The 12,690-nt window shown below is 38.2% G+C and overlaps 1 protein-coding gene across 7 annotated transcripts in view; it reads left to right on the top strand.

The window, feature by feature from the left end:
• VMP1 (vacuole membrane protein 1) overlaps positions 1-11,285 on the top strand; it is a 144,559-nt gene extending 133,274 nt beyond the window's left edge. For all 7 annotated transcript variants that reach the window (XM_077852419.1, XM_077852420.1, XM_077852423.1 and 4 more), the window contains 2 exons: positions 7,483-7,585; positions 8,837-11,285. In XM_077852419.1, coding sequence (XP_077708545.1) covers positions 7,483-7,585; positions 8,837-8,980 — 247 coding nt within the window. In that variant the 3' untranslated portion in view covers positions 8,981-11,285. The remainder of the gene's footprint in view (positions 1-7,482; positions 7,586-8,836) is intronic.
• The last annotated feature ends 1,405 nt before the right edge of the window (positions 11,286-12,690 follow it).

The raw sequence follows: 12,690 nt of genomic DNA, 5'->3' as shown, positions 1-12,690 counted from the left end.
TAAATAAATAAAATATTTTTTAAAAATTAATTAAAATAAGAATTTTTTTAAATTTTAGCTTTATTTTATCCTTTTAAATTTGTATTTGTAAAAAAAATTTGTATTTGTGCATTTTACTATTTGCATATGTAAAAATACATATATCAAAAATGTTTACAGACCATTGGTCTAAGCTCCTCTAGCCTTAAAAGCCACTTTTTATGTTATCAAAAAGTACTAGGCATCATTAGTTTACTGCAAAAAATCTGTATAATGCTTTTGAATTCTAACTACAGTAGAATTGATTAAACCCTAACTTTTCTTTAATACTACCCTTGGCCTTAAGTTTATTCTAAAAACATTTTTCTTCCATTTACAAGCTATCAGAGATTTGACTAATCACCTCCTGAGAATATTATTTAGATATTATGATTAATCATCAGAGGGATGTTAAATAAATCAGCCTCAAAGCACAGCACAACCAGTGAAACGAGGATTGTTTTTTTTTTAAAGGAAATTTATTTTTTTTTTAAGATTTTATTTATTTATTCATAGAGACAGAGAGAGAGAGGGGCAGAGACACAGGCAGAGGGAGAAGCAGGCACCATACAGAGAGCCTGACGTGGGACTCCAGGATCCCAGAGATCCTGGACGTGGGACTCCAGGATCCCGGGTCTCCAGGATCACGCCCTGGGCTGCAGGCAGTGCTAAACCGCTGCACCACCCGGGCTGCCCTGAAACGGGGATTTAAAAAAAAAAAAAAAAAAAACATTGTGCCTATAATTTTTTCTAAGAAAGATAAAGGCTTATTACCCTATAGCCTTACTAGGAACTGATGTCAGTATGTTTTCTTTCTTTCTTTTTTTTTTATGATTTTATTTATTTATTCATGAGAGACAGAGAGAGAGAGAGGCAGAGACACAGGAGAGGGAGACGCAGGCTCCATGCAAAGGAGCCTGACATGGGACTTGATCCCGGATCTCCAGAATCACCACCTGGGCGGAAGGCAGACGCTTTAACCACTGAGCCACCCAGGCATCCCCAGACAGTATGTTTTCAAGAAAGCCATTGTAATCTACACGCATTAATGCTAAGATCCTCAAAAAAGTGGTTAAGAATGGAACAGAGCCTATATTAAATAAAACATTTACTTTATTCATACCCACTTAATTCCTTATTTTAACTGCTTAACCTTTATATAAGACAGCTCTGTGTAAGTAGGTCTAAACAACAGGACACATCAATTTTTTTTAAGTTCATATTATTTCTTTTATTAAACACTGTGCCTAACTTTTATGGTGGCACAAAGTAACAATAAAAACAAAAAAATAAGCTGGCTGGAAAAATCCAAACAGAATCATGAATAGGAAAATTTCAGGTTTTCTAATGACAAGTCTTAGTTTGATGACTGACCATGATGGAGAAGAAATTGAAAGTAAATCAAAAGGTGTGTTTTTTATATCTGTTGAACCAGTCTATTTGAGAGTTAATTTCAAAGAAGTCCCTTGAAAACAGGAATAATAATGACTGATAAATTTTTGGAATGGGTGTGAGCCCAGGAATAACCAACAAAATGAAAATTTAAGCATTGTGAAAAATAATCATACCACCCACTCTGTGCAACCTCTGCTGATTGTGATGCTTCCTCTGGAAGATTTTCTGGCTTTTGTGGGTACAAAGAATAATGGAGACCTTTATATACAATGAGTCAGTATGGGGAGAGTTTAAAATATAGATTTCTTATCAGATAAATGGTTTTCAGAAGCAGAGTCACATGTGTATTAAACACTATAGAAAAATAATATAGATTTTGTTTGCATATTGGTCAGGGACCTTGACAGAATTTTACAAAGAAATTTGTCCTGTTTCTGTTTTAACACCTACCAGAATATATAAGCTTGACAAAATATTGTTCTCATGAAACCAACTTTCAAGTTCTGGGTGGGTTTGGACTTACATGTTTTTTTGTTTTTGTTTTTTGTTTTTTTCCCTCTTTTGTTTGGATTTTCTGAGGGTTTTTTTTTCCTTTATTAAAATCAATAACAAAAATTCAAAAATTGTTAGAAATTTGTTTTTTAATGAGTTCTATATGCCAAGAAAATAAATATCAAGATAAATACTATTCACAAAGCTTTTTCTACCCACTATGTTGAGGGTCTACAGTAAGGAAAAGCATACGAGATCAATTTTGGTTTTTGTTTTTTATGTTTTTTGTTTTTTTAAGGCTTTCTTGCTTAGAAAAGGTGGCTGCTGACAAAGCTAGTTTAAACATATTTAAGACCAACAGTTGACTGAAAAATAGTTTTGTCTGTGTTTGTTCCCTTCCAACTTTATGTTCTTCTATATCACAAAACTGTAATATTTTGAACTTAATCTGCACCTAATGGCAGATGGAGTACTCATTCAGCTACCGGTTGAGATGAGTCTTTGGCCAGGTGCACACACAGGGCACTCTGAATTTAATGGCTTTCAAAGAATGGCATTGCAGCTATTTCCTAAGCCAACTGCAAAAAACCACTGAGATGGAATGCAAGTTATTCTTCCCACTCCCCACATATGTACCTTAAATCAATCTTAAATGTCAGAATGGACTCTTCTGTCTGCGGCTTGAAAATAACTTGAGGGATGAGGTCATAGGCTGGTTATTATTGTTTGCCTTAAATGCATGTAAAGAGTGACAGATGTAATCACAATTTTTATGTAGTCCATTACTAAAATAACTTTAGTGTTAATTAAGGAAGCTCTAGGGATGCCTAGGTGGCTCAGTGGTTGAGCATCTGCCTTCCTCACAGGGCGTGATCCCAGATCTGGGGATCAAGTCCCACATCGGGCTCCCTGTGAGGAGCCTGCTTCTCCCTCTGCCTGTGTCTCTGCCTCTCTCTGTGTGTTTCTCATGAATATATAAATTTAAAACATTTTTTTAAATTTATTTTAAAAATTAAGGAAACTCTAGTTTAAGTGTGCTTTGTATAAACTAAGGCAACTGTGCCTAAGCCATTGTTTGTAGAGATAGAGCAATGAAAATAAAACTAGGGATCCCTGGGTGGCGCAGTGGTTTAGCGCCTGCCTTTGGCCCAGGGCGCGATCCTGGAGACCCGGGATCGAATCCCACGTCGGGCTCCCGGTGCATGGAGCCTGCTTCTCCCTCTGCCTATGTCTCTGCCTCTCTCTCTCTGTGACTATCATAAATAAATAAAAATTAAAAAAAAATGTTTTAAAAAAAGAAAATAAAACTAAAATTTTGATGAATATATAAAAATTAAGAGGATCTGACAAATAGTTATGTAACTTAATACCTGTATGTTCATTTTTTCAGATTTATTAGATCATGTGACATTTTTTCATGATAGTTTTGGTTAATATATTGCAATAAAAACTTTTAACTTGGGATGCCTGGGTGCCTCAGTGGTTGACAGTCTGCCTTTGGCTCAGGGCGTGATCCTGGAGTCCCAGGATCGAGTCCCACATCAGGCTTCCTGCATGGAGCCTGCTTCTCCCTCTGCCTATGTCCCTGCCCCTCTCTCTGTGTGTATCTCTCATGAATAAATAAATAAAATATTTAGGAAAAAAAAAAACTTTTAACTTCTCCGTTTTCAGCTATTTTCCTGGTCTCTTAAGAGAAACAACACCAAGACATATCCCACCCCACCAAAAACTATTCAAAGCATGTAACACTATAGTCCCTTGATAGTATTAATCGTAGCATTAGCCCAAGATAACTGAAAATTGCGCATCACTAAATGTAAATGTATGGGTGCCTGGATGGCCCAGTTGGTTGAGTGTCTGCCTTTGGCTCAGGTCATGATCCTAGGGTCATGGGATGGAGGCCTACATCAGGTTCCCTGCTCAGAGGAGAGCCTGCTTCTCCCTCTCCCACTCCAACTGCTTGTGCTCCCCCTATCAAATAAATAAACTATTTTTCATAAATAGATAGATAGATAGATAGATAGATAGATAGATAGATAGATAGATGATAGATTAGATAGATAGGTAGATAAATGTAAATGTGTAATGGCATATTCTCTATCAACTAGAGTGGAGCTCTTAGTGGACTTAACAATAACAATGGCAGTCATTTAATTTTTCAGATTATTTTGAAGGGAGTCTAGAATGATTGTTGCTAGTCCCTTCCTTACTCCCTTCAACCACAGCAACAAAAAAGTGGAACCTTTCTAACATTTGGGTTTTAGTTCTTCATTTTCTCTTTCAATAATGGCCCCAGAATGGAGCCCAAGAATGATTTGAGGGAAACTGTAAGCCAAATTTCTGCTCAACTCAAGTGTGAAGTTACAAGTCTGAAGAAAGAACAAGGCACATATATTGGAATCCAATTCTTAGAGGAAAAGAATTTTCAAGTCATTTCTTGTATAACCTAGCTATTCATTTCATTTCAGTCATTTCAGCTTTTATAAATAAAAGGGTTTTCTTAATCTTAAAAAAATATAATGCCTGGACTCTGGCTATTCTTCAGAGTTTATTTTTATTTATTTTTTTATTTATTCATGAGAGACACAGAGAGAGAGGCAGACATAGGCAGAGGGAGAAGCCGGCTCCCCATGGGGAGCCTGATGTGTGGGACGAGATTCCTGGACCCTGGGATCATGCATGACCTGAGCCAAAGGCAGATGCTCAACAACTGAGCCACCCAGACATCCTTTTCCTTGGGAGTTTATTATTTCTTTCTTTCTTTCTTTCTTTCTTTCTTTCTTTCTTTCTTTCTTTCTTTCTTTCTTTCTTTTTAATTTTTTATTTTTTATTCCTTGGGAGTTTAAAACAATGACATAGGGTTGTGGGGTTTTGAGGGGGTTGTTTTTGTTTGTTTGTTTTTTGAAGATTTTACCTATTTATTTGAGAGAGAGAGCTTGAGCACAAGCAGGGAGAGTGGTAGAGGGAGAGGTAGAAGCAGGCTCATGCTGGGTAGGGAGCCCTCCAGCTCTATCCCAGGGCTCCAGCTCAAAAGCAGATGTTTAGCCAACTGAGCCACCCAGGCACCTTGTGTATTGTTATTAAGAGTAAATATGAAAAAAAAAAAAGTGAATATGAGAGACGCCTGAGTGGCTCAGGGATTTAGCGCTTGCCTTCAGCCCAGGGCATGATTCTGGAGTCCCAAGACTGAGTCCCACATCGGGCTCCCTGCATGGAGCCTGCTTCTCTCCCTACTTATGTCTCTGCATCTCAATCTCTCTCTCTGTGTCTCTCATGAATAAGTAAATAAAATATTTTTTTAAAAAAAGAGTGAATATTAATCAATATCCGAAGCAAGGTTCTTATAACTCCCATCTTCAAAGCCCATTTTTTACACATGTATTTTACTGGAATTCTTTTTTTATATTCACTTGGTTTGTTTCAGGTGTAAATGGATGAGCTACTTGCATTCCTTTATGCATTATGTAAGGAAAAGGAAATTTACCCAAGGAAAATTTCTATTTTAGAGAGGAAGTTTGGGAGAGTCTGGCTGGCTCAGTCAGAGGAGTGTTTGACTCTTGATCTTAATGTCGTGAGCTTGAGCCCCAAGTTGGGTATAGAGATTACTTTAATTAATTAATTAATTGAGAAAGTTTGTCTTGTTGCCCTGTTGTAGTCAGAATCATTACTGATAAACAGCAACATAACTCAGACACAGCTCTTCTGGTTTACACCAGAATGGGTAGTAATGTAAAGGCACTTAGGGCAGCCCGGGTGGCTCAGCGGTTTGGCGCCGGCGGTTTGGCGCCGCCTTCAGCCCAGGGCCTGGTCCTGGAGATCAAGTCCCACATCGGGCTCCCTGCTTGGAGCCTGCTTCTTCCCCTGCCTCTCTCTCTCCCCTCCCCCCCTCTCATGAGTAAATAAATAAAATCTTAAAAAAAAAAAAAAAAGTCAATGAGAGAGACTGAGGCTGTAGGTTAAGAGACTTTGCCCTCTTCCATCTTTCATGTCATCATATGGGTCTTAGGGTCTGGTCAGTGCAGCCATTGCCTCCACTACATGTGTCTATTCAGCCTTTTTTTCCCATATCCTGCAGTATATATGAAAGGAGCTTTTTGTACAGCTTCACCCCACACTGATCTCCTTTCTTTCTCCAATTCTTTGGACTGTGTCTTCTGTACCAAAAAATTTAGTATTGATTTGTAAATTCTTTTTTTCACAGATCCGTGTGTATGTGCGTGTGTGTGTGTGTGTGTGTGTGTGTGTACATGCACGCATGCCTGTGTGTTTTGAATCTCCATAAAGATTTTAAGTTCCTTGTGGGCATGAACTATTTCTTGCAATTTTTTAATTTTGTTTTCCCTTAACATTGATTACAATGTCAGGCACAAAATAAGGATTCCATTAAGTATTTGGTGGTTGATAGTTAACAGGATCAAAGAAAAGTGTCAGCCAGGAGTTATGTATGTGTTAGCTTCTGGTAAAGATAGTAGCAAAAAACTTCTCTTCCTATGCTCCTCTGCTGTTTATTACAGAAAGCAGTAACTGGATTGTTCTAGAAAAGAGGAGGTGAAGTTAGCACTTAAAAGGGAGAGCATTAGGTGCTGTTGCAAATACCTATTGACATACCTCAGGAGATTGGGCTCTTCTACCTTTTAGCCCTATTATGGCAGATGAGAACATTTAAAAGATACAGAAAATAGAGATGTTTCCTAAATTGCCTCAAGTTACCATTTAAAAAAAAAAAAAAAAAAAACGCCTGCAAGCATTTCTAAAACGGGATCTTGGTAGCTGGTTGCCAAACCGGTTTAACAGCACTGCCTCCACATACTCTGGGTGAGAGGGAGCTCCGAGCACATAAACTAATCAAAGATCACTATCCCAGTCATTTCAGAACAAGTTGTTTAGTAATGTACTGTAGTTTCTATGCAAACCATCTACCATAAACCACGAAGTGATTCAAAGTTCATAGTTCCTCCTTTGTTCCTTTGTTAATCACTGACTTCTAACTAGTGGGAGGTGCCTCCCAAATTTGCTAATGCATTCTTTTTGGATAAGGATGACGCACAGATTGTCCTAATAAGGACTTAGATTGAGAAAGGACCGCCCCCCTCTGAGAAGATGGGACAAGTCAGAGAGAGGGCGGGCAGTTTCTTTTTCAACTGGGGATGACACAAGCATAAGTCATTTCCTTATTAATCGGTTCAAACCAGTTCTTACAGGAACTGGTGTTGATAAATGTGGGACTTCTCAGAAGTCATTCATTTGATTCTTTGTGCCACCCCAGTGTGTAGCATCAGCTTAGCTGGCCTTACTCTGAGGATGAACTATTCTGCCAGAAGGGGCTCAGCTCCTACTTTCTCAAACATGTTGGTGGAAGAGATTTTTCTCCTATAAGGTGTTGTTTAAGGATGAATTTTATCCACTAAAAAGAGTTTGGAGGATTTGCCAACTCTGCTGATTATTGTACTTTTTTTTCTCTTCCTATCCAATCCCTGCTTTTTGAATCCAGGCGGTAAGTGGATTTTTCTTTAACAGTTTTCCTGCTTTTCTTCCTAAATGTATCTTTTTCCTTGGGTTATTGTACCCTGCTTCCAGTGCTGTCCCCGGCATAGGTCCATCTCTGCAGAAGCCATTCCAGGAATACCTGGAGGCCCAGCGGCAGAAGCTTCACCACAGAAGGGAAATGGGCACACAACAGGTGAGACTTGCCTCCGTTTTCTTCTCTTCCCTACCCTCACAGTTTCAGGCTGAAATTATGTTCACAGCACTCACTGGCATTTTTAGGCAAACAGAGAAGTTTGTTGTCAGTCTTCCTTAACTGAAGTAGAGGCTGTATTTACTTTCTCCTGGGAAGTTGTCTAAATCAGAAATGTAACTTCTGTTTTGTATCTATGTTCTCCCAAAAAACAAAGGTAGAGCTAATGGAAAATAATGGATCTGTTATGTAGAATGAGTTATTGCCTTGATCTTAAATGATTTATTAGCAAATATACTTCCCAAGTAAATTAAAAATTAAAATTTGTAGCATTCTATAGCATAAGAAAGTATTAGACTTAGGTCACCTGAATATCTCCTTTCATTTTGCCCAATTTTTCTTTTCAGAGATGGAAAAACAATCCTTTTTTTTTTTTTTTTTTAATCAACTAAGGCTCTTTATATATCTGAACTTAAGAACTTTAACTTAAACTAAGCCTGCCTTTTCTGTAAACAGTTCTGTGGCAAAGGAAATGACTAGAAGAGAATGAGTAAGCAGTAACCTGAAATGGGAAACTTGAAGGAAGCATACTTGTTGGATTTTTTTTTTCTTTTTTTTTTTAATGTAGGTTCCACACCTAGTGTGGAGCCTGGTGCTGGGCTTGAACTCACCACTCTGAGATCATGACCTGAGCTGAAATCAGGAGTCAGGTGCTCAACCAACTGATGCACGAAGGCGCCCCCATTGTTGTTTGGGGGGTTTTTTTTGTTTTGTTTTGGGGTTTTTTTTGATGGCCTTAGATCCTTTGTGACCCTTTGTTGCCCTCAGTTGACCAAACATGACTTCAGGAAAAGATAGCATATTTTTTTTAAAACTGCTCTCAATTCTGGAACAAGAATACTACGTAACAATCTTGACACTACTCTCTACAAGTATCTATATGGCAACTTACAGAATCTGATCAATTTTATTCTTACGTAGTAAAAGATAGAGGCAACGTCACACTGCAGCTCATTTTAAAGTGTGTGAATCAACATTGACTTTACATCTAGCGAAGTGAAATCTTAATAATTGGCTATAAAAAGACCAGAATGTAGACTGCAAGGTACCTAGAGACTTAAGACTTCTTGTTTTCATTTAGACTTTATGTGCTCTAAGTTCTCATCATTTTCCTTAAATATTATAAATGATTGCCTTTTTACTGCTGAATTAATGAAACATTTCTCGTGGATTGTTCTGCATTTATTCTTGCAGGGAGAAAACTGGTTGTCCTGGATGTTTGAGAAGTTGGTCGTTGTAATGGTGTGTTACTTCATCCTGTCCATCATTAACTCCATGGCACAAAGTTATGCCAAACGAATGCAGCAGCGGTTGAACTCAGAGGAGAAAACTAAATAAGCAGGAAAAGGTTTTCGCGGCAGAAGTTAGAATGGATGGGTTCTGCCTTAAATTGGGAGGACTCCAAACCAGGAAGGAAAATTCCCTTTTCCAACCTGTATCAATTTAAAAAAAATTTTTTTTTTCCTGAGAGCAGTTTAGTCCATATTTTGCACTGACATACTTTTCATTTTCCTTTGTTTGTTAAGGTAAGGTATTCACCCTCAATTCAATCCAACTTCTATTTTATTAGGGTGGAATATGATGTTTAGCAGCAAACTTAACAGAAACTGGCCTTTTCTTTGTTACATTCAAAAGGCCAACATGGTACAATTAAAGAATTGCGGACACCAAAAAACTGTTCCAAGTATGTCGAATATGTCAAGCCATTTAGGCTTGTCAGAAATGACTCCTTTGGTTTTTTTTCTAAGTCATTAAAATGTATATAAATTATACTAGATTGGATAACAGTCTTGCATGTCTATCATGGTAAAATTTAATATGCCATCCTGCCCAACCCTTCCACTCCTACCTTTAAAAAAAAAAAAGGCCATTTTATGAAGCATTGCACACCCTCTTGGGAAACTGATCGTCAAATTTTGAAACAGTATGAAACAATTCTGGTTGGTGTCTCATGAATGAGCTGACACCATTTTTTTATTCTGTATATTTAGAATGAAGTCATGAACAAACTTTATAAAGACATCTTTGATCATTCCAAAATTGTGTCCATTTTCTTGAGCGTTTTGATTTTTTGCTTTCTTTTAGCTACTACCAACTAAGGGTCAGCCTTGCCAGATCCACCTGCAACCATAATTTCTTAAGCCTTTCATTTATTTGCATGTAAGCCCCCACCAAGGCACTTTTTTGTTAGGCTGGAATTGGGCAGCTTGCTACACATTGCTGAGATGGCACCTTAAGAGATTTGCATAGCGAGGGGGTTGTGAAAAACAGGAGAAATGAAAGTGTACAGATTAAAGGGCACCAAAGAGAAATAACTCACTTTTTTCCAAAAAACTACACTCTCATATCTGTGTTAATTTTAGCTCAGCATGTACTCTGGTTTTGACAAATTTACGTTTATATGTAACCTAATTTTCTTGCCTTTCTTCAGTAAATGTTACGTTCTTTTGTGAATTTCTTTTGGAAGGTTTCTGGTTGAACTTGGCCATTTTGTTTTGCTTGGGAGGAAAATAAACAATTTCACTTTTTTTTCTTTAGGAATATTGTTTCTGACATTATGTTAAGAGTAGAATTGGGTTTAAATCTCAACAGGCCAGCAATGCCTGATGGTTTTATAAAATCCTGCCTAAATGTCTGCTTATTTTTGCCTACCGTCGTGACATCTCCATGGCTGTACCACCTTGTCGGGTAGCTTATCAGACTGATGTTGACTGTTGAATCTCATGGCAACAGCAGTCGATGGGCTGTCTGACATTTTGGTATCTTTCATCTGACCATCCATATCAAATATTCCCATTTAAACATTACCTAGCCTCATAGTTTATGGTCAAAAACTCTGGTCCTTATGTCTGGTGGCACTTTGAATCTTTTATGCCATGATGTTGCAGCAGTATTGAGAAGATTTTATGGAAAATTGGGATGGTCTCCATGACCATAACTAAATAAAGAAAGGACAAATAACCTGCCTTGTGGGTTCTGCAAAGGTTATTATTCTTAACGGTCGTTTTTTCTGCCCAGGGACCTTCTGGCAATGTGATTGTTCTTTATTTGAAAAGCAGTACCCAGATGCTCTATTTTAAATAGATTCATATTAACCAATATAAGTTTTTAGATTCGTTAGGATTAGCATAAATTGCTAAGTCAGCTTCCAGTTGTGTTTTCATCTCTTCCACCTGCATTTTATTTGGTGTTTGAAGAAAGGAAAGAGGAAATCAAATATGAATCGTACTATCTGACCTAAATCTTTAGAGTGTATAGGTAAATTTATTTCAGGGAAGGGTATTCAAAAAAGAAAAATGTTTCTTAGACTGAGGGTCCAAGTATTTAATACATTTGACTTAGGTTGATGTTTTTTTCACTTTGAAATGAATCTGTTTGGAATACAAATGAAGAGCAGTTGTCCTCCTTCCCTCCACTAAGCATTCAGGTGTGACATGCTCAGATAGTCCTGCTGGATTCCTGCTGGAGCAGAATGTCACCCTCTGTTCCACTGGTTGGTTGGTTCCTTCCACCAAAGTGGACACAATAACTACATGATCCCAAAGACAAACCTAGTTGGTTCCAGGTGACGGGACAGCAGAAAATGTGTAAGTGGATGGTTTGATATTACTGCAAATAAAAAAAAAGGGTCTGGGAATTCTAATTCCGTCTACTTTGTTTAAGTGTCATTTTGTGCCTTAAATTTTCGTGGTACTTTATTATGTCTCAACTCTGGAGCAGTGCAGTACGAGATAATGGACTACATCAGCAGTTTATACACTTACATACCAGGGAACATCTCCCTTCAAACAGTTTAATGCAGTGTAAGAAACTCGCTAGTGTTTGCTACACTATGTATAATCTGGAGTGTGGGGCTTGAAAGAAAGGGGGATTTTTACTTTCATCTGGATGATGGCCACCCTCATTCTCTAAAAATTGGAAAAAGATAAGGCTAGAGTGAAGTTTCTGAAGTACACTAGTTCCGTATCTGCAGTAGCAAGTGTTCCTGTATAAACAAGCTCAGCCTGTAATTTCCATTGCGCTGTATGCTAGCTGTAGCTTTAGCAGGACAGCATGAGGCTTGTCTTACTTTCACAACTCAACAGTGATTGCTTCGAGTACAATTAATGCATTAAACTAATTGGAATAACCGGTTGACCTTTTGTACCCAGAGGTGAACTGTGTTTTGACTGACCCATGTGTAAAGAGCTCATAAGAGTTCCCAGCCTTTTATAGTGTCAAAAAGCCATATGTTTTCAGAACCATTTCCCTCCATGTGCAACAGTCTATGTTAATGGTGGTTTACAGTTATGCCTCTAGTATAGGTGACCTTAAGGAACTCTTAAACTCTGAGCCCAGATTTCATCTGTAAAAAAACAGAAATAGCCAGGTTGTTCTAAGGCTTCAATAAAGATTTTTATTCATGAGCCACACAGAGAGGCAGTGAGAGAAACCGGCTCTATGCAGGGAGGACTCCAGGATCACGCCCTGGGCCAAAGGCAGACACTCTAACTACTGAGCCACCCAGGCTGCCCCACATGGAAGAATTTTATTAGAACATCACATTTACTCCAAAAACCTGTGTTCTTATTTACTTTATGAAGTAGGCTCTTCTCCCAGCATGGGGCTTGAACTCCTGACCCTGAGATGAAAGTTGCATCCTCTACAGACTGAGCCAGTCAGGCGCCCTAACATACACTTCTTTTTTTTTTTTAATTCATTCATGAGAGCGAGGGGCAGAGGGAGAAGCAGACTCCATGCAGGTATCCTGATGTGGGGCCCGATCCTGGGTCTCCAGGATCACACCCCAGGTTGCAGGCGGCACTAAACCACTGAGCCACCCGGGCTGCCCACACATTTTTAAATACTCTTAGCATGTATGCCCTTGTTATGGTGTAGATAGAGTCTGTGAAAATGTCAAACCCAAGATACAAATTAATAGAAAAGCAGAAATTAAAGAACCAGTTGACTTGGTAAAACCAAAACCTTGTTAAATGTAAAAATAAGCCCCCAGCTAGGCAACATAAAGTACAAAGCACAGATACACAAAGTTTACTATAAAATAATTG

The sequence above is a fragment of the Canis aureus genome, chromosome 16, assembly GCF_053574225.1.
Source record: "Canis aureus isolate CA01 chromosome 16, VMU_Caureus_v.1.0, whole genome shotgun sequence".
NCBI lineage: Eukaryota > Metazoa > Chordata > Mammalia > Carnivora > Canidae > Canis > Canis aureus.
This window is presented reverse-complemented; position numbering and strand designations above follow the sequence as displayed.